This window comes from Phyllostomus hastatus, unplaced genomic scaffold (genome assembly GCF_019186645.2).
Source record: "Phyllostomus hastatus isolate PE091 unplaced genomic scaffold, TTU_PhHast_1.1 phas_scaffold_585, whole genome shotgun sequence".
In the NCBI taxonomy this organism is placed as follows: Eukaryota; Metazoa; Chordata; class Mammalia; order Chiroptera; family Phyllostomidae; genus Phyllostomus; species Phyllostomus hastatus.
In genome coordinates this window covers 8264217-8289066 of record NW_025334037.1, presented here as the reverse complement: position 1 = coordinate 8289066, position 24850 = coordinate 8264217, and the positions used below count along the sequence as shown (strand labels likewise).

At 56.9% G+C, this 24850-nt stretch overlaps 1 protein-coding gene across 2 annotated transcripts in view; it reads right to left on the bottom strand.

Moving 5' to 3' along the window:
* Positions 1-19709, bottom strand: part of KCNC1 (potassium voltage-gated channel subfamily C member 1) — a 42057-nt gene extending 22348 nt beyond the window's left edge. Inside the window, exon 1 of one of the 2 annotated variants that reach the window (XM_045825475.1) lies at positions 18066-19709. In XM_045825475.1, coding sequence (XP_045681431.1) covers positions 18066-18635 — 570 coding nt within the window. In that variant the 5' untranslated portion in view covers positions 18636-19709. The remainder of the gene's footprint in view (positions 1-18065) is intronic. The other variant, XM_045825476.1, reaches the window with a different exon arrangement.
* Positions 19710-24850: the final 5141 nt, after the last annotated feature.

The window sequence follows — 24850 nt, the reverse complement described above, 5'->3', positions numbered from 1 at the left end:
GCAGAGGAGACTGATATTTATCAAATAACCACGCAAACAAATCTGCACCTATCTGAGACCAGGGCCTGGAGAACACAGGAGGCATTTGGTGGGTCTTTAACAAGCCCTGGGGTTAGAGCAGCCCCAGGAGGAAATGCCAAGTGCAGAGGTGGAAAGGATGGGTAAGAATCAACTAGGAAAATATGGGCTACAAGGAAGAGAGATCTAAGCAGGAAGGACAGGAACGATTCCCAGTCCTCATATCCCTCGACCATCAGCAGCACCTGAGACAGCTGGTCACCCCCTCCTCTTTGTCACACTTCCCAGGGCCCCACGGTCTCTTGATTTTCTTCCCATGTCACTGGCTGCTCCTCTCATCCTCCGCCAACCTCTCTGCCCAGCCTCTAGCCATCGGGTGCTCCAGAGCACAGTCCTCGGTCCCCTTCTCTTCTCCACTCACTCGCTTTAGCGATCTGCCCCGTTTCCAGGCTGGAACGCCATCTCCCACCCACATCCCACTGACAGCACACTCCCACATGTCTTCTGCAGCTGAGCCCTTCTGCTGAACTCAGGACTTCAGCATCCAGGTCCCTTTTTGTTTTGTTTTGTTTGTTTTTAAAAGATTTTATTTATTTCTAGAGAGAAGGGAAGGAAGGGAAAAAAAGAGGGAGAGAAACATCAATGTGTAGTTGCCTCTCATGTTCCCCCTACTGGGGACCTGGCCCGCAATCCAGGAATGTGCCCTGACTGGGAATCGAACCAGAGACCCTTTGGTTCGCAGGCCAGCACTCCACCCACTGAGCCACAGCAGCCAAGTCCTTAGCATCTCCAGGTAGAGGTCTAATAGCTTTCTCCATAACCTGACATGTCAACTGAACTCCTGTGCCACCCGCACTGCCTGCAGCCTTCTCCACCTCGTGAAACAGTGACTCCATCCTTAATAAAAACTGTGGAGTCATCCTTGACGCCTTGCTCTCTGTCACACCTCACACTTAATCTGTAAGGAAATCCTGTTGGCCAGCTTGACGTAAATGCAGAACCTGACCATTCCCGCCGCCACTGTTACCACCCCGTCCCAGCCGTCACCATCTGCCGCTAGATTACGGTGAGTGCCTCTTAACTGGTCTCTCAGCTTCCAATATTCCTGGTGCTCTAGGACTATTTTCAACACAGCAGCCAGAAAACCCTTTCAAAATGTAAATCTGTGCCATTTCTCTGCCCAAACCCTGCACGGGCTCACCATGTCTCTCAGAGGGAAAAGCCAAGGTCTCCACAACGCCCTGCAGGTCCCCACGTGAGCTGGTCCTTCGTTGTCCCTCCAAGCCCCTCTCCTGCCACTGTCCCCTGCGTTGGTTCCAGCCACACCCTCCTCCTCAAACACGCTCCTTGAACTTGCCAGATGCGTGCCTGCCCCAGGGCCCTCGCACTGGCTGTGCCCTCTGCCCGGATGCACTCCCTGGGGCATCCTCATGAATCACTCCCTCGCCGTTTTACGGAAGTGATGGCCTACCCTGACCACTCCATTTAAAGTCTCAACCCGTACCCCCGACCAATCCGGTTTTCCTTACTCTACACCCCCCTCCAGTGCATGCACCATCTTGGAACAGAAACTTTTCCCCAACTTTACTGAGGTATAGTATACACTCACTAATGTTCACCGTTCTAAGTGTCCAGCTGGATGAGTGTGCACACCTCACACCATCTAATTTACTATGTTTCCATATTTCTTGCCCCTGAGGTGGCTGGATCTGGGGGCTAGGGCTGGCCCTGCCACCATGCCTGGATGCACGCCAAATACTCCTAGGGGAAGGGAGTCCCTTCCTCAGGAGCCAGAAGCATGGCTAAGCAAGAGCACAGCGTCCCATCTGCGGGAAGGTCATGGATACACATCCTGTGTCTGTCGGCCTCAAGCCTTCTGTCTACTCGATGGGCATACCAAGCTTACTCCCTTCAGCCTTCTCAGGAGGTGAACCCTCCTGCAGCGCCTGCTTCCCCTCGCCTGCACGGACAGTGCTCAGAACTGCAAATTCGCCGACAGTGTCTCTGCATCTGCGCTGGCAATGCACACAGTTGCTGACCTCAGACTCCCATTCACTCCTGCACTGACGACGCTTCCATCGGATCTCCATCAACCCCAGGGAACGACAGCCTCTCCCCACGAGCCTGTGACTAAACCGGCCCCAGATGCACTCAGAATCACTCAGCTACGTTCTCAGCAACTCAGCCTCCTGAGTGTGTGTTACCCTGGCAATAGGCACGGGGACTGACAGCAGACCTGTGTCCACTCTGGCAATGGGCGCCAGACCCACGGACACACAGGCAGTGGACACACTCACATGCACCTGTTGGCAATGGGGACACTCAGTAAACAAAGACCTGAGTCCCTGCCAGCCAGGGGCATGAATGCCTGAGGGGATGGGCCACCAGAACGCAAGCTCCTGTTCCAAGAGGGGCAGACATATCCTTGCCCCATGGCAGGCTGCCAGCTAAAGGCACTGGTTCTGAAGTTCAACACCCCAAGTACTGCCTGGGGTGGGGCAGGGTGGTGTAGCACTTGGCATGGGAACATGGAATTCAATACCTACACGTGGGCACTGGAGTGTGGAATCTGGAATCTGGGCATCAGAACTGTTATCTGGGAAACATGGTAAGGAGATGAGACCATGCCTATTCCCAGCATCTTGAGATCACTCAAGGTGAGGAGAGACTTGGGCTGTGTGACTTCCAGCACCCCCTGCCCCCTCCCCACCCCACACCCAGGCCTGGCCCAGCCAGCCCGGGCTTAAAAAAGCACCAGGAAATGTCACTTTCTTTTTGAGGAGGTGCAATGGGAGGAGATGGCCCAGCCAGTTTAGCGGCCGGCCTATTCAGAGGTTGGGAACAGTGACAGCACCTTCGAATCCTGCAGCCTGTTCCCTACCCAGGCTGGGCAGATGGAGCCCTGCCTAGCACCAGCCCAGAACTCCATGCTCCCACTGGGCTGCATTTCCCCATCTGCAAAATGAGGGGTTGCCTGGACCCCCTCAAGCTCCAGCTGTACCTCTAGGAACCCTGTGTTACCCCCAAGAATATCTAGATCCTACCGGAGACAGCCTGGATGAGAGACAAGTGCAGGCGGATGCCTCCCAAGGAATAAAGCCCCAAGGACATCTGGCCATCCATTGACGCAGCTTTCCCTCAGTTGTTCGTTGATTCAATCACTGAGTATTTCCCAAGTGCCTGTTGTGCACCAGGTACTACTGTTCACAACCACCTCTACAAATAACAGCTTTCAATAAAGCTCCCATCAGAGAGCTGGGCACATAGTAGGTATTAACCACAAGGGTAAAGACACCTACTGTGTGTTATCACTTATCTGGAGCTTGACCTGTTCCTGAGCACCCTCACATGCCCATCTCCTTACCCATACACCATTTCTGAGGTCCGTACCGAGGTTACCATCCCAATTTTACAAAGAAGGAAACTGAGGCTTGGAAAGGTTAAGTTGCCCATGATCGTAACACACCTGGGAGGTGAGAGAGTTAGAACTTGGAATCCAGCTTTGTCTGAGTCCAGAACACAGGCTCTTAACCACTCCCCTCCTCCCTCGACAGCCCTTCCTACAGGGGGTGTCTGAGTGAGCGAGCGAAACTTTGTGTTGGTGCAAGGATGGGTCCGTGAGTGTTCGAGGCCACTGGTATGCATGAGTGTGGGGAGCACGGGTGTGTGGCTGTTTGTGTGCTTGCGTGTGGAGTTTTTTTATGGAAAGACTTTCCCTTGTTGTCTTGGTCTTGTGTGTGCTGGAGCTATACTTAGCTGCAGACATGACTGTAATGAGCAGTTAGCAGCACACCAGGCACTCTCATTGGGACCTGGTTTCCCTGGGAGATGGCTGGGGCCAGTGTACGTGTGCAGGGGGTGCAGCCTCGTGCTGGGGAATGCTGGAGTGGGGCTCTGTGTCTGTGAGCACAGACGCTCCCGGCTCTGTGCCTGTGCAGATGGAGATCCTCAGCTCCAGCTGGAAGAATCTGCTGTGAGTTAGCAGCTTCTAAACCTCCTGGCCCTGCCAAGCTCAATGATTGGCCACCTATGTTTGTGGCCCCTTCATTGGCCCTTGCTAGGCCATTAGAATGAATGAAAGCCTTGGAGCTCATATCTAGAACCTGCGGACTGATGGCGAAAAGCAGTGGGAAGATGGTGGGTCTTTGCATACCTGAGCCAGGATCATCCAGGGCCTAGGGGAGACATGTTCCTTGGGCTTGCTCAGCGTGCCCTGGGGTTCAGAGGCCAATCCCCCACTCACTGTCTGCCCTCCTGTGGCTTCCAAGAGTCTGGAAAGTGCTGGGCCCTAAAGCCTCCCTTGTCACATGGCACTGTCTGCCACTTCCAGCCTGTCCTGGTTCTGATCCGTCAGAGCCTCTAACCTTTGAGAGCGGACCAGGCCCCTGGGCCAGTCCCTGCCCCCGGCTTCCTCACTCTACAAACCTTCCCCCACCTGCATCTGGTAAACCCACGTTCTCTGCATGTGCGGTGGGTTGCTCCACCCTGCCGTCCACCCTGAAGTCCTCAGCTCCCACATCCCATTCTCTAGGATGTTTTCATTTCATGAGAGGTGGGACTTCCTCTCCTGCCTTGAAGCCAAGAGGCTAGATGTTATCCATCTGTCCCCATATTCATCCACGTGTTGACCCATCACTAAGCCTGCCTCCCACCCAGCAGGGAGCCTACTCATACATCCTTCCCTCCATCCACTCATCCATACCCACCGCTGCCCCATCTCTTTATTCGTTCTTGCGTCCACTTGTCCATCATCCGTCTGTCTATCTCATTCCTGACCAGAGACCCATTGAATAACAGGGCGGGAAGGAACACAGGCACCGCTAGTCTACCTTCTAATTCCCCCAAGAAGATACGCGGCTGAACCCTTCTTCTACCAGTTACTAACTGTGTGGCCCTCTATACGTGCATTTAATCTCTCCGGGCCACTTTTTCCTTTATCAATAAAGTGGGGGCAATATTGAATCTGACTTCACAGGGCTGTTGGGAGGTGCGTTGCTTCAGCAAAGATGGATTGGTTCCGTGTCATGTACCAGGTGCGTACCAGCATTGCTGAAGTCGGTCCCTGACCTCTAAGAGGCTGGAGCTGAGTCAGGGAGACGTGTAACCTCGATAGGTCAGCTGGGTCGAGGGCAGGAGGAGTTCTCTGGGAGAGCAGTATCTTCAGGAGGGGGATCAGGAAAGGCTCCAGACAGGAGGAGCCATCAGCCAGCCTTGAAGGGTGGTCCCGCTTCAGACACACAGAGGTGGAAGAAAGGACATTCTTGGTGCAGGGAAGAGACTAAGCAAGAGCAGGAGGCAGGGGAGCTGGCGCGTGCTGGGGGCACGGCTGACATGCCTGGAGGCCCAGGGCGGGTGACCTGGAGAGACCGGGCTGGCGCGGTTTCCAAGGATGGCACAACAGGGTGTGCGGACGCCATGGAAAGTCTCAGCAGCCAGCGCAAACCACAGCGATTCCTTCCTCCGAGGCTATTACCCAGATCCCGACTGCCAGACAGGAAAAAAATATCTGCTCGGTGACAGCCAGGCCTCAGGAGACACAATTCCTGCTGCCTAGAAGGAAGCCAGTTCCTGGCATTTCTGACCTTTGTGCTGCTAAATATATCATTGGTGACAGTGGTTCATACCCCGAGGCTGTTGGACCGTCGCACGAGGCTTCCACGGCGGCAGCCTCCCAGTCTCTGCGGCTCAGCCGGAGCCTTGTTATACCAGCACCCCGAGGGGAATCTGAACCCAGGACGGACCAGGGTGGCGATGGTGCCTCAGGTAGCCAGAGCTAACCCCCAGTCGGTGCTTCCTGCGTGCCGGGCACCCTATGGGGGTCGTGCCCCTCTGAGACTCACCCCCCCAGACATGACGCAACTGGCTCAGTCAGGCCACAGCTGTCCCAGCCCACACGGAGGCAGGGCTGAGACCAAAACCCAGGCCCAGCCAAGTCCAGGGCCTGTGCTCTCACCTCGACCATGTCCCCTCCCAACACTCTGCCCTGCCCTTGAGATGGTCGCCTCCTCCCTCGCACGGCTCTGCTATGAGCCACATTTTCTCCCTCACAAACTATCTTTCTGCCTCTGGTCTTAGTGGATCCTCCAAACATTGCTGAGGGGCCGGGGACATCACATGCACACTTGCAGATGAAGAAACTAAGGCCCAGGGACACCAGGGCCATGTTCCAGGTGTGTGGACTGGTCAGGGAACAAGTTAGGAGCATCGTGGCAACACGGGAGAAGCAAGCTGCCCAGGGCCAGCCCTGAGCAGACAGAGGACAGCCTCATGGGCTCCCCAGAGCTCAGCCTTTGGCCCTCTGCCCAGGGCTCCTGATGGCTCTAGGTGGCCCAGCAGGGGACCGTGTTCCTCAGAGTTGCTTGGAGAGCCCCTGAGGTGGAGCATAAAACGACCGCTGAGTGGTAAGGCACTGGCCCCGGTGGGAGGCTGCGGGCTGAGGCATGTTCACAGTCCTGCCCTGAGGACAGGGCACAAGGGAGTCGCACATCCCCGCAGGGGCAGAGAAACTCCCTGGGGAATCCCGAGCCTCCCAGTCACAGCAACCCCCTGGTAGACATTCGGTTCCTGTTCCAGGACCTTCCACGGGGAGGCAAGCACCCCAAAAAGAGGCCCCCCAGCACCAAATGGTGGGGATGCCGGCAGTGCCCGACTGGCACACCTGCGCGGTGCCACATCTGCACCGGGGGCTTTCTGGAGCTTCCTTCAGCTGGTTTCATGAAAACCCCTCGAAGTGGGGGCTCTTGTGATCCCTCTCACAGCTGAGGTGGCTGAGGCCCGCAGAGGTCACACAGCTAACGATCAGCAGAGCCAGGTCTGGACCGAGGCGGTGTGGCTCCGGCCTGCCCCGTAGTCACTGCACTAACCGTCTTCTCTCACCGCACCTGGAGTGAGCCAGGTGAGCAGCTGTGGAGGGCTATGCAAATGGAAATTGCTGACAGGACTGTCTGGAAGGGCCGCTCACCTCCGGCTCCCTCACCAACTTCTCCCTAGCTCCACACCACCACCCTTGCTTCCAGAGCAGCCCCTGGCAGGGGAACTGCACAGGCTGTCCTTCTGTGCAGAGTAGGGGTGCAGGCAGAGACGTCCCGTCCTGCACTGTGTATGGGGAAGGAAACAGGGACGGCGGGGGCAACACCATGGGCAACAGGCCAGAGGTTTGTGGGCTGGAGCCAGAGCCAGGGTGCAGCAGGATCAGAGCTGCCAGGCCAGCAAGGTCCGGGTCTTGCCAGGGTGGAAGGGCATCTGAGGCTCTGCACAGGCTTGAGAAAGCTTCCTTTGGTTGCCATGGGCCAGGCTGAAGCAGCATCCGAGCCTGGGCTCGGTGAGGCTGGTTCCTGCAGCCCCCTGAGCTCAGCTGTCTGGGGCTGCCCAGCTAACATTAGCTTGTCCCCATTCAGCCCGGTGTCGGTGTGGTGGGCCGGCCCAGCCCCAGAGTGGGTACTACCCACTGGCACCAAGAGGAGCCCCAGGCCCTAGCCCCTGGCCTCCAGCAGCTCCTGGGGTCTGCCTGGCCCCTGCTGCCACTGCTTCCTGGGCCTGAGTGTCCCTGCTTTAATCCTGCATTGTGATGCATGCCCCCCACCTGCCAGCCCCACCATGCTGGTGTACTTGTCAGCATCTCAGGTCCCCGGGCCAACCACAGCCTGGTGTCAATGGCCCTCTCTCCCTTTCCACCCACAGGTGACTGAAGTTCCATCATTCATCTCTCTCATTCCCCCAGTGCAGCTGGGCAGGGGGGCAGGGCACAGCTGAGCAGCCCATTACAACAGATGGGGAGACTGAGGCTCTGACAGGGCCGTGACCTGTCCATGACACGCAGCAGGTCTGTGGCAGAACAAAGACAGAATCCAGGCCTGCTTCCTGGGGGGACACCCCTGAAATCTGGCCCCTGCGAGGCAGACTCTGGAACGAGGCGTCCTCAGGGCCCAAGGCAGGTGAGGTGACCCCTAGAGAGGCATTGGAGGGAGAATCGCTTGCTGAAAGAAGGAAGCAGACAGGGAACAGGTGAGGGTGTGTTTGTACCTTTTACAGCCAAGCGCTGGTAAAAAGACAATAATGGAACCCGTGGTAATTAAGCAGTTATTATGTTCAGGGTTCTGGGCTGAGTGCTTAACACACTCAATCCTCACCACTTCCTTATGAGTCAGGTGCTATTTATATCCCTCTCTTGAGGCACAGACAGGTTAGGGAACTTGTCCAAGGTCACACAGCTTGGAAGTGCTCAAGCTGGGATTCGCACACAGGCCTCCTGGCTCAAGAGGCTATGTTCTTGGGAGAGAACAAGGCTCCAGGTTGTATTGCCAAGGTCAGGTAGCCAGGAAGTGGGGGCCGGCCAAGAAGCCCACCCACTTTCCACTGAAGACTTAACCAAGGTTCGAAGCAGAGGGACTGGGACAAAAAGCATGCTGGGCCCTCGTGGGGTAGAATCTGTGTTGAAAGCCAGTAGTTAATGGCTATATACATGGGTGTCCAACCTGTTGGTGTCTCTGCGGCACACTGGAAGAACAGTTGTCTTGGGCCACACATTCAATACATAAACACTAATGAAAACTGATGAGCAAAAAAAAAGGTTTTAAGTAAATTTACAATTTTGTGTTGGGCTATCTTCAGAGCCATCCTGGGCCACATGCAGCCCACGGGCTGGACACCCCTGGGAGAACGTCCCACCCACACGGCTGATAGATGAAAGAGGCCAATGGGAGGGAAGGCAGAGAAGTGCACGGGGAAGGAGACAGAAGGGAAGGAGGAATCCCGGCTGGCCATCAGGAGAAACAGAAGCCTAAGGAGTTAGACTTGGGCATCAGGCTGGACCAAGTGGACCTGGGAATTCAGTGTCCCTGCAATGCCACCACCCTAAAAGTGTGTGCATCTTGGTTTTAGAAAATAGTTTGTTGGCCTCTGAGCTGCAGTTGTTGGTAGTGGTTGGGCTGACACCACGTGACGGAGGACTTCGGAGAGATGGAGGGGCCAGCCTGTGCAGAGCCTTGCCTGGCCCTGGGCAGTGACAATGGCAGGCGGGACCCTCCTCCCGCCTCAGTCTCTGCATCTCCATGATGGCCGGAGGCCTGTGGGATGGAGGGCCAGCCAGGAGCAGGCTCAGGGCTGTTGCACAAAGGCCTGGCTTGTCTTGAACTGTGACCTCCTTGTCCTTTCTTTCAATCAGTACTTACTTAGCACCTGCCACGTGCCAGACCCAGTTCTAGGTTCCACACACAGAACAGTGGGTAAAAGAGACAAAAGTCCCTGCCCTCGTGGAACTTCCATTCCAGTGGGGGAGACAGACAGGAAACAAGGTGAATAAGTATAACAGATGGCAGTGAATGCCAAAGGGAACACAGGAAAGCACAAAATGGGGGGAGGGAAGGGCAGGGTGCGGTCTGAGACGACAGCATCCGAGTGCAGACCTGACGGAAGTGAGGGTGGAACCTGAGGGGAAGCGCGGCACCGGGAAGGACTGGCAAGGGCACCACTGGTCCTCGGGCAGAAGCACAAGCAGTGCACTGGTGGGAACCCAGGAGGCCAGAGGGACAGGCGGGCTGCAGGAGTGCATGTGGACTTGGGCTCCTCCCCTGAGTGAGACATAGCAGGGTGGCTCAGGCTGACTAGCATTGCAGCAGCACGGCCCTGGCTGCAGTGTGGAGAGGTGCTGGCAGGGAGAGAAGCCGGGAGGACAGTTTGCAGCAGTCTGGGGGACAGGGGATGCAGCTTCAACCAGGAAGGCGGCAGTGACAGTGATGAGACATGGTTGGGTTCTGGGTGAGTGTGCAATGTGCAGACAACAGGCTGTGCTGAGGTGTGAGAGAAAAAGGAGTCCCGGACGGCGACAGGTTTTTGGTCTGAGCAACCGGATGCCGTTGCCATAGCCTGAGCTGGGCCTCGCCTCCAGGCCCACCACCTGGACACCGTCGTGGGTACCAGGAGAACTCAGAATCACCGGTGCAGCTCCGCCACCCTGAATGCACCCGTCCACGCCTCTCCGCATCCTGACACTTCCCCTCGACTGGGAACTGTTGCCTCATCAGCACTTCTCAGAACCTAATGTGTGTGTGATTCATCTGGGACTCTTGTTAAAATGCAGATTCTGAATCAGTAGGTCTGGCAGGAGGTTGTGGGGGGCGGTGCTAAAGTCTTCTCGTCTAACAATTGCCCAGGTGATGTTGGTGCTGTGGTCAGCGGACCACAGTGAGTAGCAAGAGCACACCCATGCCCCCACTGCAGACCCTTCCTCCCTGAGCACTGGTATCACCTGGACTGGGGACATCCTGACATGACCCTGGGATCTAGAGTTGAACTGTTGCTAGACAGGGCCCAGGAGCCTGACTTCTTTGAAATATCCCAAGTAGTCTGAGAGGCAGCCATGGGCGGGGGCCCTCCAGCAGCCGCCCCTGTAGCATCCAGCACAGCAGCCGCTCACTGCTCCCCTCTGCACAGTGCCCCTGCACCATCGAAGCTGTCCCCCACCCTGCTCCAGCCCCCACCGCCTGGCACAGCATCTCCTGTCTGGGTGTACCTTCCCCCAGCTCTCAGAGGGCGGACAGCCAAGAGAAGGGCCCAGGAAAGAGGGCAACAGGTGCCCCCCACAGGGCTGAGCAAGCACACCTGAAGAGGTGGGACCCCCAGGTCTGTGCCTGCGAAGGCCTGGGTGAGTCTACCAAGCCAATGATGGCTCACAGGGCCCAGCACCAGAACGGGCCCCAAGCAGAGTGTGATTACTATGCCTTGCATGAATGAATGAATGAATGAATGAATGACAGCAGGTGAGGGAGCCTGAGTGAGTGTAAGAGGAAGGTCTGCAGAGCCCCCTGCCCTGGGCTCCTACCACCTGGTGCCAGCTCTCTTGCCGGGAGAGCTCACTTGTGCCCGAGAGAAGACCTGGGCCGAGGATGAGGAAGGAGAGCTGGGGGAGGACTAACTGGGCTCCCACAGTGCCTCTGGGGAGCTGAATCCCAGAATTTTTTGACTCCTGAAATGTTGGACCTGGGAAGGAACTTGCTGGGCATTTAGAATGACCTCTGCATTTTACAGGTGGAGAAATTACAGCCTGAAGGGACGAAGGAACTTGCCCGAGGGAACCTGGGGGTTTAATGGCCTGGCTACAGATCTTGCTCTGGCCCAGTTGCATGATACCCGCAACTGGGGCCTCGTCTGTGGCCTCATCTCTCTTCATATCCGGGCAGGTTCCTAGTCCTGAGGACCTGCCTGTCCCCAGCTGCAAGCCTCCACAGCTGACCTGTGGACCTCCAGCTCGAATCATGTAAGCCTGGCGACAGTGTGCCCAGCCCAGACCCCTCACTCTTAAAGGAGGTCATCAGGGGCCAGAGCAACCAGGCTAAGCATTAGGGACCTTGAGGGATGGTTTTTCGTGTTCAGCAGAAACTAGAAAGTACACTGATGGAGGGGAAGAGATGAGCAAAAACGTGGAGGTTAGAATGAGGGCTGAAGATGAGGCAGCCAGGGAGGAGCCTGGCAGAGGGAGCAGCTGGAGCAGAGGGCCTCGAACGCCGAGCTGAGGAGGGGCCAGCATTCCCACCATGCCCCACCTCATGCAGGAGAAACCTCGATCCTTCCCCAGCTCCCTGCCGGCTCCCTGCAGGCAGACGAGTCTGTAGGTGGGGGGAGTTGAGGCACCTTCTGAAAACCTTCCTGGGGGCCACCAGAACATGCTCTTAGCCCCTCCAGGCCAAACCCTCACTTGCCACTGTTTGGGGGCCAGAAATGGCTGAGCAGGATTCCCTGATGAGTTGATGGGAAAGAGTGTTTGGTGGGGGAGGGAGGGAACCAGGTAAACACACACACCGGGGCCACAGCAAGCCACAGACCCCGCCATCTCCGGGAGCGCCAGGAGGCAGCCATCCATCGTTATGGACAGAGGCCCAGTGCCGGGCAGACTCAGGTCTGAATGCTGGCTCTACAAAGTGACCTTGGATAAGTTACTAAACTTCCCAGCAGCCTCACCTGTGACACTGGCATTTGAATAATAATACAGTTCCACAGGAGTTTTGGGAGAATTAAATGAGAATATGTGAATCAAACCCTTAGGACTTCTGACACATAGTAAGTGCTTCAGTAAGTAGTAAGCATTAGCATTGTGACTCAAGAAAGGAAGGGGTTGCTGGGAAACCCTGCTGGGGGGATGATAAGAACAAGATTTTGGCCAATCTGGGTGGACTGACCTGTGGGGGTCTCAGTTAGCTGTGCTGGGCCCTATGGGTGGGGTGAGGAAGAGAGGTGGGAGGGCAGGTAACTGCTTATTCCCCCTCTCTGAGGGGGTAAGTAAAGGGAGTACGTAGTAAGAGACCAGCACAGGTCCAACTGGTGTTCTTTGAAAACTGAGAAGAACCAAAGGAAATGCAAATGCCCAGAGCCTGGGCCAAGATGTGTGGGCTGTGATTTTGAGTCTCACTGGCTCCCTGTGTGGTCTTGGGCAAGTGTCTTTCCCTCTCTGAGCCTATGTCTCCTCCACTAGATGGGGACAGTGACTGGAGGTGGCTTGGGAACACCCATCTGCTCCACTAGTCCTGTGTACGTGGAAGGTGGTCCCCACTGAATAAGGACTGGGCAGCCAACAGTCCCTGGAACTCCTTAGGCCCCGCTTTTCCTCTGAGCCTGCATCCAGGGAAGGGGAGCTCAGGCCAGGGGGCAGACAGACTGGCCTTGGGGGCTGACAGGAGGCAGCGGCTTGAGGCCCTGACCTTTTGGTCCAGAGCAAATGTGCTGGTCATGGGACAGCTCAGAATAGCCAGAGCACTATATTCGGCTGTCTGGGAAGTTCCTGAGCTCTCTGGCCCAGGCCATGGCCCTGAAATGAGTACCCCCCCCAGACCCCTCCCCCACCACTGAGACAACCCGCCTCCCTCATTCAGAGGTTTGAGCTAATCTCCTCCAAAGCATCAGGCAGATGCAGGACCTCCTGCTGAGAGCTAAGCAGCACAGCCGCAGGCCCCAGAGCACCAGGCGCCAAACCTTCCCCAAGGTGTCTTAAGGTGGGTGGGGTTTGCAGGCTACTGAGTAGAGGCTTAGAGACCTGCGTTTCTGAACCAGCCCCCCGCTGGGTGTGATCAAATAACCTGCTGACGTGTGACCTTGAGTAAAGCACACCTTTCTGGGCCTCAGCTTCCTCACCTCTCATAATAATAGCTCCTGATAAATTGCATGTGTAAGAAGCTTAGAGTCAGAGCGGGGACAAACCTGAATCGAGCAAGGCTGCTACTGTGAATTGAGCAAGGCTGCTACCTTTTATTACAAACCAGACAGCTTCTCTGAAGGGAAGGACTGGGGTTCTGAATCCTGACCCAGCCTATGGAGTCCGGAGAGGCATCACTGAGGAACGATGTTTGAGGCGGGGTGTGAAGAGGAAAGAGTGCTCCAGAAGGAACAGCATATGCAAAGGCCCTGCGGCAGGCAGGCAGGCAGACCTGGCACGTGCAAGGGACTGAAATGGCGCCAGGGTGGCTGGAGCTCAGGGAGGGCTGAGGACAGCCAGGCCAGAGGAGACTGGAGAGGCTCGCAGGGACGGGCCAGGGAAGCACCAAAGGGTTTTAAGCAGGCAAGGAGGTGAGCTGACAGATTTGTGAGTGGAGACCCCTCTCAAGTAGAGAAAGAACTGGAGCTGCAGGGAGGGGAGGTGGAGAGCAGTCAGGAAGTTGGTGGAGAGGCTGGCCTGAGGGAAACAGCGGCAACCTGAAGCAGGAGGGTGGGCGTGGAAACAGAGGGCGAAGGATGGCGTCCAGAGAGTCCTGGAGTACAATGACCGTGCAACCAACAGGAGCAATAACAGCAGCCAACATTTATGGAGCACTTACTGCATGCCAGGCCCTGTGACTTGGGACTCTCCACACATTGCCTCAGTTCATCCTTCCATCAGCCCTCTGGGGTGGGTTCTATCATTACACCCATTTTAGAGGTGAAGTGGCCGAGAGACTCGGACTAGGAGATGCTGGGTTTGTGCCTTTCTTTACCAGGAGGGGAGCTGGGGGTGGCTTGGAGGGACCACTCAAACACACGAGGACACCTGTAAAGCATCACAGGAAAGACGATGAATGGGGCATACCCTGTGGCAGGGAGCACTTGGGGTGCGGACACACCCAGCCCCTTTGCAGCTGCTCATGGGTCTCCATCACATGTCACTGTGTCACACCCGGGGCCCCGACCTGGGGGAGTGGGCTCTGAGCTGAGGGGGCAAGCTGCCGAGAAAGGCCCTGGTAGCTGCTCCGTCTCCACCGCTCTGCATGCCAAGGCACAGCTCAAGAGCCCTGTGTCCCTTGGTGCCCAAAGGAGACACAGAAGTCCCTGGGTGACTTCATCATCCCCGCTGTCAGGAGAACTCGTTCCCGGGGGGTTGAGAAGACATCGGGCTCCATCAGGTCCTACGGAGGTGGGACAGTGGGACAAGGTGCAGTGACAAAGGCCTGGGGCTGGAGGAGAGGTAGGCAGTGGGGGTGGAGGGAGGTGGGGCTTCCATGGGCATTTTGGAAGGTCAAGTGACTCTGGGAGACAGATATCACCACACACACGCACGCACACACAGAGGACACTGTAGCATAGGGACCTCCGTTGGCCTGACACAGAACATTGTTCCCAATGACAACATGCAAACTCTGACGACAGCCAAGGGCCTCAGACCTGCACCGGCCCCCAGGGGAGGGAGGAGGGCAGGTTTCAAGTCGGGCCGCCCCGGCTGCCCCAACACAGTCCTGCCTGCCCCCTCACTTCTACGGCGTGGCATGCGAGGACTGCTGTTGCCCTTGGCCGGCTGGCTGATTCCTACGTGCCCCTTAATGCCTGGGCCAGTGTCACCTCCCCTGGCACAGTTCTTACCCTTAGAGCCCCAGGAAGCCCCTTCACAGCCCTCACCACATAGTGCCATCGTCCTCTTTGGGTCACGCGTGTCTGGGGCACAACCCCGCACCCAGAATACAAGCAAGGCTCATCCCGTCACAGCTCATCCCCCCACCCCGCAGCCCCTCAGCCCAGGCACCCTGAGAACCGCAGGAGAGAGGGGCCAGGGGACCAGCTGCTCCAGCGAGCATGGCCAGCCCTGAAGAGTTCAGTTGGGACCTCCTGCCCTGGCCAAGTAGCCTCTGTCCTCCAGAGCCGACGCTAAGGCCTGGGTGAGGTGGCCTCGCCGCCAGGGCCAGGCACCGACAGCTGGCCGGGGCTCCGGAGCACTCCTATTGAGGACAGGACATGGGGAGCGAAGCCGCTCACTGGGGCAGCTCAGAAGTCCCAGGAGAACAAGGCAGCAGGCAGGAAGCTGGTCTGGAGTTTCGTCCTCCTGAAGGCACACTCACACCCAGGCCACACAAGGTCTCTGTCACACGTCACATGCATGCACACACAGCAACATAGGGTTCTCCACCCCACACATGGCCTCACATACAGTCTCACACTGGCCACACACGTCAATGCACTCACACTCACCTCAAGTCCCTCACACCTCTCCCAAGAATCTCACACACACACACACACACACACACACACACACGGGCACACACAGTATTTCTCTTACACATATAGTCTCTTTTTCTTATACATGCACTCTCCCCGCTACAGTCTCATTTTCCCTCACGGAGTCCATCTCTCAAAACACACACAGTTGTGTCTCTCACACTCACACAGAATTCTGATAGAGCCACAGAACCTCACATAGCCAGTCTCACCACACACACACCCCCCCAAACCCAGAGTCTCACACTCAGTTTCATTCTCATATAGTCTTTCTCACACACTTGAAGAGTCTCTTACACAGACTCTCACACACACAGTGCTCTTTTCACACATACAACGTCACACACACACACAGAGGACTCTGGTCTAGAATCTACAATAAAAATGTAAATCCCGGCCCACTAGTCTGAGGAGGCTTGGGGCCCGTGGGGGAGGGGTGAACGAAGGTGACAGCGGCAGGCAGCGGCAGAGCAAAGATGGAGGGGGAGGGAGGGCGGGCAGCCGACTGGTCTCTGCGCAGATGAGCCGCAGAGAGGCAGCGCAATGCAGCTAGGCCTGCCGGAGGGCAGCAGGAAGCCTGGGTTCTAATCCAGGCTCTGCCCTCAGTGCCTGTGTGCCCTTGGGCAGGTCCCTTCCCCTGGGGGCCTCAGTGTCCTCATCTGTCACCCAAGAATGTTGGAACGACTCTGTGAGGCTCCTGGAGAAAGATAGGCTTGGGGGGTCACCTTCTAACTCACTGCCACCCCCTCTACTGCCCAGCTTTTCCCTCCGAGTCTGCTCTTCTTCCATGGACACTCAGTGGGATCGGGACTTTTCTATAAGGTGTGTACACCAACAGGACTGCAAACCGCACTAGCCAGCCCATGTACCTGCACCGGGTGACGGCCGCCACCCCCCTGCCTAGGAATGTCCAGTGGGAAGAGATGATGGGGGCAGGGGGCTGGAACATGCCCCACGTGACCCCTGCCAATTCTGAAACTCAGGGACGCAGGCCAGAGCCCTAAAGCTGAGCCCAAGGTGGCCAGCTCTAAGGAGAATGAGGTCCCAGGAGACCTGGTTCTGGTCCTGCTTAGCCTCTAGCTCCCTGGTGACCTTGGGCAGGGACCTCAGTGGCAAAACGAGGGGGTTAGCTCTCTTCCTATTAGCCCCCCATACATACCTTATTCTGGGACTTACTATATAACACTCTGACCTGCTGCTCTCTCCTTAAAGGACACTAAAACATTGAGTGTTTTATTTCAGTAACACACCTATCAGGCCTGTGCCTAAACACAGCTTTCTTTCTGCCTATGGGGCACCTCAGTGGCCCCAAGTCCCCTTCCCACACTGATCCTCAGCAACTGGGCAGACACTCCTGCCCCCTCCCCTGCCCCCAGCCTCCCCCCCCCCCCACCCCCTAGTTCTAGTGGGCAGGAGAGAAAGCATGAGGAACAGAGCAGCAAGGAGAGTGGGCAGAGGCAGAGGTTTGCGGGGGTGAAGGGTTTGGATGAGGGAGGGTCTCTCCTTTAAATTCCTATCTCTGACCCTCCCCTTCATGCCTCAGGCTCCATGCAGGCCTGAGGGCAGAGTCCAGTGAAGGCGAGGGGTATCTCTTCCAAAGTAGGTGGCTGCTACCACTGCGTCCCTTTTGGGCTTAAGTAGCAGAAACCCTTAGAATTCAGCAGACCTCCCTCGCCTGTTTTGCAGAGAAAACTGATCCAGAGAGGCCACCCAAGGAGCCAAGGTCAGCAGCAGGGTGCCCTTCCTCCCCTGTAACAAGCACACGGGCTATCAGGAAAGGGGAGTGGCTGACGAAGACACACCCACCTCTCACAGACCCTCTCCTTGTTCGTGCCCCTTTCGACCCTCTCTCTGCTCCTGGCAGGCCCCAGAGGCGTAAGTCCAGAGGCCCCTCCAAGACTCCGTCCTTCTGACAAGAAAGAAGAACAGGCTCCCTCCCAGGGGCAGGCTTCAGAAGAATCACGCCCACCGCCCCACCACCCAGGCCTGTACCACCTACCACACTATTGTAGTGATTAGCCATAAAGACTCCCCCTGACCACCGCCTCCGAATGGCCTGAGGTTGCTCCCTGGGGAGAGGGGTCTGCCTCCAGTAGCAGAGCCAGGCCTCAAGCCCTTGTCTGTGGGCCCTGGCTGGCTCCAGATGCCCTTACCTGGGGAGAAGAAGGGTGCCCAGCCTCCCTCCCCACACCAAAATCCAAAGGGCAGGTCAGACCTTCACAATGCACATCTGCAGAGACACAAACATGATACACAGATACTCTTGCACACTCAAACATATACACATGCTCTCTAATTCTCACATTCTTTACCCACCCAAATATATACGGCCACACTTACATGAATAGGCACACACAATCTACTCACACACACTAACACACCCATTTATATGTGCTCATACATATTAAATCTGGAAACACAGACAGACCTTACATACGTGCAAAACTAGTCACCCTCGAAAGAAATCATCTCCTCTCTTACACACGAACACGTATGGGTACACACACGCGCCACACACACCCCTTTCAGTTCTGACTCCCTAGGTGCCGGTTCTCAAATACACCCCCGCCCCATCTTCCGATGGGTAAGTTGTCACTTACCCTCGCGTAGCGGGACGAGTAGGGGTCCTCAAAGAGCGCCCAGATGCGAGGCTGCCAGCGGCGCCAGAAGCCACCAGGCCGGCCGTCAGGAGAGTCACTGAGTGCCAGGCGCTTGGTCATCTCCAGCTCGTCCTCGCCGTCGCCTGAGTCTCCAGGACCGTCGGCGTCCGCGTCGTCAGCGCTGTTGTCCAGGGGCGCACCGCCAAAGCTGTCCAGCGCCTCCTCAGCGTCCCGGTGCTGGCGGTAAGTCATCCAGCAGCAGGGCTCCACGTCCGTCTCGTCGATGCCCCAGAAGGCCAGCTCCTCTTCGTAGAGCGGCCCGCACACGTCTGCCGGGCAGTGCAGCTTGCCCGTGCGGTAGTAGTTCAAAATGTGCGCGAAGACGCCCGGGTGGCGGTCGAAAAAGAACTCGTCGGCACGCGGGTCATAGTCGAAATGGCTGTGGGCATCGGGCTCTGCCAGCCAGGCGAGCCGCGTGCCGGGCAGCGTGCGCAGCGTCGAGCGGTACGTCTGGTGGCGCGTGCCGCCCACGTTGATCACGATGCGCTCGCTCTCGTCCCCTTGGCCCATCGCGGCGCCCCCTTAGGCATGGCGCGGCCCAGCGACACCCATGGGAGCAGCCGCCAGGGGGAGTTGGTGCCGGGGAGGGGGGCGCGCGGCCTCCTCCCCCCTCCCCCCAGCCGTCGGGGGGTACAGAGGACCGCGACTCTGGAAACCCCAAGAGCAACGCAAGCCCCTCAGGGCGCTTTCTGTCGGGTACCGGTCCGGGGGAGTGTGCGCGGGATCCCAAGGGTCTCTAGGCGCCAGATGTAGGAGAGAGCTGGTCCGGCTGCGGAGGAGGCAGAGGAGGAAAGAAGGGCGGGAGAGAGGAAAGGAAGAAGGGAGGGAGGGAGGGGGGCGGCGCTCAGCGGCGAGACCTGGGCGGAGGGAAAAGAGGGTGGGGGGACCGGGCTCCCATCCCCATCTCAGCGGGAAAAATGTAGAAATCGACACAAAGCTTTTGTAGGTAAGGTCAGCTGCTCCCAGGGCCGGACAGATAGATCAGCCCCCGGAAGGGGGAGGAAGGAGAAGGGGCCAGGAAATTCGTGCTCTGATGTGCGGTGGTCGCTGCAGCGCGCTCTCGACGCGGGGGAGATGGATGCCCGCTGCCTTCTTCCCTGCGCGGCCGGGCTGCAGCTCGGGGCGTAGGGCGGGCTCCGGCCCCCACCCTCTTTCCTTGCCTGGCTGCCTGCTCCCCCCGGAGGCGGGCGCGCCTGCCCGCCTGCCCGCCCTCCTCGCTCTTTCTCCCCGCCTCTTGAAGGAGATGGCGGGCCCCCTGGACAGGGGCGCCGGGAACGCTGCTCCGTGCGGCTGCGGTGGAGCGCTGCGCTCGGTGCGCTTGGGCTCGAGCTGCGGTTCCGCTGGGCTGCGCTCGGACTCCGGCTCCGGCTGCGGTGCTGAAAGGACAGCTCCCGGACTGCTGTGGAGCTGTGTGGGGCCCGACAGGGGTTCTCCAGGCTGGATGCGGTCTGCGGGGCCGGCGGGCACTGGCTCCGGTGCCTCTGCGCCCCGCACTCCGCGCCGCGCTTCAGACAGGCGTTTGGCGCTGCCGGCCGAAGCGAGGGGGCTGCAGCGGTCGGGCCCGGGAGGCGGGGGTGGTGGGTCTGGGTGCGGCTAGGCGAGGCCGGGGAAGCGAGGCGCGGAGCGGCCGCCGCCGCCGCCGCCGCGCCGCTGCTGCCGCCCGGGCTGCTGCTTGGCTGGCTTGCTCTCTTTGCTCGTTTGCTAGCTCGCGCGGTCCGCGTCCAGCCCGCCGCTCTCCGGACACGGGCACACAGCGCGCGCAGCCGCACTCGCCCCCGGAGGGAAGTGCCGCGCTGGGTCCTAAAAAGCCCTGATTCCGCGCCCCCCTCCCAGTCCCGCGCGGAGCCCGGCCTCCCTCAACCCCGGCGCTGGGGGCGCCCGCCCCACAGGGCTCCTGCAGCTCTAGGGGGACCCGCCGACGCTCCGCCCCAGGGGAGTGCCGCTAGCTGCGAGAGGGCCCTGGGAGACGACTAGGCCAGCGTCTCCGGGTCAGACCGAAATGAAAAAGGCGTCTGCCCACACCCCTCTCTTTTGAAACTAGGGACTATCTTATCCTCTAGTGAACGGAAACCGGTAGGAGAGACACTTTGATCCTGATCAGTATTGGCCGCTGCAAGCAACCCTTTAACGCTGACCCTTGTCACAGAATCTGGAGCCTACATGATCCTTTCAAAGGTACCCACCCTGTAACATGTTCCTCGGGACCCACAAGTAAGTTTCCCTCCACTCCATACATACAACACACATGCCGTCCTCTAAACTCTCTACTAACAATCCGATAGTCCTGGGTGCTTATTAACCTCTTTCCACCCCTTACTGACCCCTGGGACCTTCATACTCCAGCCTGACCCCAGTCTCCCGTGAGTGCCACACATTCTACCATGTGGATCCCGCCCACTGATCCTCCCATACTAGCGCTGGATCCTTAAGTGGAGACCGCTTATGGGAAGGGCATTCTGCCCTTAGAGGTCAGAAGGTGGTCCTGAATGTTGACAATTGCCCCTCTCCCTGTAGGACTTCAGCTACCCTGGTTGGTAAGCTGATCCTGTTCCTGAGGGCTGGATGGGAGCAGCTGCCTGCTGTAATTGCTACAGCTTCAAAGATGATCGTGGGGGTGGGAGTTGCAGCTGTGGTCTCCAAGCCTTCCTGACCCTTGTTTGCCTCAGTTTACTCAATTGAGCAATCACTCCTTTGCTGGTTCCAGGCTCTATACCAGGCACAGGAGCACAAGAGACCCTGCCCTCGAGGGTCTCTCCGGTGGTCAGGGGTGGGATGATGGGCATGTGGCCCCTGACAGAGCTGAGAAAGTCAGGCCCAGCTCCAGGGGTGGCTGTGCCGGGAAAGAGACTTATCGATCTCAGCCTAGCTCAATCGAACACAAGACTGCCCGAGCAAAGGCGATTTAATTAAGAAGACACGAGGCTCTTATTTACCTGTCGGCACTTGCTAACTGTGCAGACAGCTGTCCCTTGACACTGACCTTCGGACACTGTTGCGGGCCTGGGGACACAGGCTGTGCTGCAGGCATCTCTCTCCTTGCTTTGCCAGGGGAATCCCAGCCTGGCCCCAGGGAAATCTGTGTGCGGTGGGAAAAAGATTTGGAGGAGTAGAGATGGTGGAGAAAGGCCAAGGACAGAGCAAGAGATGAGAGAGAGAAGGACGAGAGGCAGAGTCAGGGCAGAAACAAGGGTGGAGATGGGCAGAGTTAAAGAGAAGGCTGGTGTATGGGGCCAGTCCTCTCTCCAGTGATTGATCTGTGTTATTCCTCTAAATGAGAGCTATTTCCTCTGCACTCTCAGAATAATGCAAGGGTGAGAGTGCTTTTGAGTTTTCCTCTCACTCTGACCAGTGAGCACCAACCTCTAACCATAAAGAGGCCTCAGCCTGGCCCAAATTCAGACCTCCTGGACCCAGGCTCTCAGAAAACTCTGCCCCATTCCAAGAAAGTGATAAAACAGAGAAATGGATACCCCAGAGGGAAGAGAAGCAGACAGACACAGAGAGATGGAGACATACACACATACACCTGACTGGGAGGAACCAAGATGGGCAGAGACAAGAAAGAGGTCTTCCCAAACCTTCCCTTCTTTCCAGCCAGATGTTCACAGCTCTCCAACCCCCAGGCAGCCTTCTGTGATTCTGCCAGCCACAGGGGCCCAGGGCTCCATCCCTTCCCTCTCCTGCAGGGCCACATGGTAAGGAAGTGTGACTCCCCATCCCTCTCCAGCTCATCTCCAAAAAGTGACTGTCAGTTCCTCCAGGGATGCTCCTTGTTTGCTTCCCTCCACGGTGCCCAGAACACAGGAGCTCCTCAGTAAAGGCTGGGTAGTTTGAGAAAGGAGAAGGGTCAGGGTCCTAGAATCCCAGCATCAGAGGCCATAGGAGTCTAGAGCCCTTAACTGAGGCTGAGTCAGGGGGAAGGCCTTAACCAGGGTCTCTCAGGGAGTCAGTGCAGAGCCCACTCAAGCCACTACCCCATGGTGAGTCACAATGGGGATCTGAAGCGTGTCCCAGATGGTGGAGAGAAGAAGGGGGAGAGACAGAGAGAGGCGACAGGCTCCTCATATGGGGAAGGAGCTCTGGTCATGCCTGGCCCCGGAGGATGTGCTAGAAAAAGAGGCAGGTGGTGGTCGGAGGGAAGGGGAATGTCAGAGGGCATCTGTCACACCCCAGAACCTGCTGTGAGGCAAGCAGAGAAGGCTCAGCGAGGGGAGCCTCCCAGGTGGGAGAGGGGAGCTGCCTCTCAGGTGCCCCACACTGTCCCACTTTAGGATTCTCACCTTCATCCTTCATGACACTCCCAGCCCAGACCTCGGAGAATGTCCCCCACCTTCTCTATCCCAAGCAGGGCTGTAAAAGTCTCTTTTCTCACTTCCTCTTCACACTGTAAGAAGGCTGGCATTTGCAGAAAGCCCAGAAAAACCAAGAAAGCATCACAGTAAAGGAAGGACAAAGGCCCCAGAGAACTGAGAGTGAGAGGAGGACTTGCTGATGGAGCCTTAGCTTCTCAGCCACAACCGCTAACCACAGACCCGCAGCCCAGCTGAGAACCTCACCCCTTTCCATCTCTGAGCCGCGCTGCCCTTACTCATAGCCATTTTCCTCTTCCTCTGCAGAGAGGAAATCTTGTGGTCCCATACCAGGGTCTTTGGGATCAGTAGCTTGGGCCGGGGGCAGTGCACTACCAAACAGGTCATGGTGTTCAGTGGCTAGGAGCATAGAACCAGACTGCATGGGTTCAAATCCCAGCTCCACCATTGACTAGCTGTGACCCTGGGCAAATTACTCATTTCTTCTATGCCTCAATTTCTTTATTGTTGTACACGAATAGCAATAATCCCTATATCCTTAACACCTCATCTCTGGAATTTCTCTTGTTTAGACTAGTGGGGAGGGGTTGTCAGGCTCCGGTAAGATCGGCAGTGGGACTGGCTGAGAAGATGAACTTGGGCTGCACTAGAAAAAGGCGAAGGGAGTCCTGAAGCCAAGTTTGGCCTATGTTCTCACACCTGGCACTTGCAGGCCTTTGATCTAGTCCGGCTAGGCTCTGGAACTGGCCCAAGACCAGCCTCCAGGCCTTTGTCCAGGCTGGCACAAAGTATATGCTGCCCTCCCAGGCCCAGAGCTTTAGCATTCTTGATGGGTTAGAGTGCCATCTTGTGGCCACATCTGGAAGCTAACCTAACCTGGATACTGACTGTAGGCTTTGAGGTTACAGTAAGCAATAGGACAGGCATTTTCTCCCCACACAGGAATGCCTCCCTTTGATGGACAGGGGAGAGTGAACCTAAAGGTGCCAGAGTGGGAACCTGGGGACTGTGGCTGCTAGACCTGTAGCTTGAGCGCTGACCCTGGTACCTAACCTGAGAATGGGTAGGTGTAGAGCTGTCCCTTCCTGAAGACACTGGGCAAGTGGATCCCAGATCTCTTAGACGCGGGGAAGTCGAGAAAGGGGCCACGGTGAAGAATACTCTGGGGAAGTGCTAGGCCAGGGTTTCTCATTCTGCATTATCGGCATTTGGACCAGATAATCCTTGGTCGTCATGGGTGTCCTGTGCATGGTGGGGTGTCCCAAAGCATTCCTGGCCTCTACCCACTAGATGTCAGTAGAACCCCTTCCCCAGCCATGACAACCAAGGTCTACAGTCACTGCCAAATGTCCTCTGGGAGATTTAATGTCCTCCAGTTGAGAGAACCACTGACCAGACAGATTTGGTTACAACTATCACTTTGTTGCTTACTAGCCATGTGACCTAGTCACTTTTAACTTCTAGGCTTCTCTTTCCTCATCTGCATAAAGGAAATAATATTTTGTGAGGATTAAACAAGATAGTGTCTCTCATTGAACTTTCCCTCCTTCCCTTATTTTTCTTCCCTTGGACTGCCCACCCCTCCAAACTTTGTGATCAGCCCGTAACCTCTTGATCTCCTGCTGTTTCTCAAAGTGTCAGTGTGGCCCAAGGGGCAGAGTGTCACTCTGCCTCGGCTTGGTTTTGGGGAAGATGGGAGTGGGGGGGGGGAGTGGGAAATGATGGCTGTGATGAAGGATGCATGAGGATGTCAGCGGTGTGGATGTGCCAGGAAGGAAGGAGGGCATGGGCATTTCTGCAAGGGTGTCTCCAGGGCTGGACAGGGGCCACCGAGTCCTCCTAGAAGCAGCTGGAGGTGTGAGGCTGTCCCAAGGCTCTGCCTCCCTCTCGGACTCCTTTGATAGCAGTCTTGTGGGTTCTCTGTGTGTGCGCCTCCTGGTGGGCACCTGGTGCAAGTCAGGCTGCCGGTAAGCACCATCAGCAGTGGGCAGGGTGGGTCCAGGTTTTTGTGGAGCCTCCCAATGTTTAAACGTTTGGGAGTCACTTTCTTTTTTGATCCCCTCCCGAGGATATGTTTATTGATTTTAGAGAGAGAGAGAGAGAGACATCAATCAGTTGCCTCCTGTGTGTGCCCCAAGTGGGGACTGAACCCACAATGTAGGTATGTGTCCTGACCAGTGCTCAAACCCACAACCTTTTGGCATGTGGGACGATGCTTCAACCAACTGGGACACCCAGCCAGAATGGGAGTCACTTAAAAAAGAATAGAACATTGGGTACAAAAGTGAATATTTATTTAGACTTAGAAAAGAAATCAGGAACAGATGCAAATTTCAAAAAGCTGACAAATATTATAAACATGAAAAGTCCAGGGAAACTAGCCTAATATTTTTATTAACTGCCTGACACACCTGC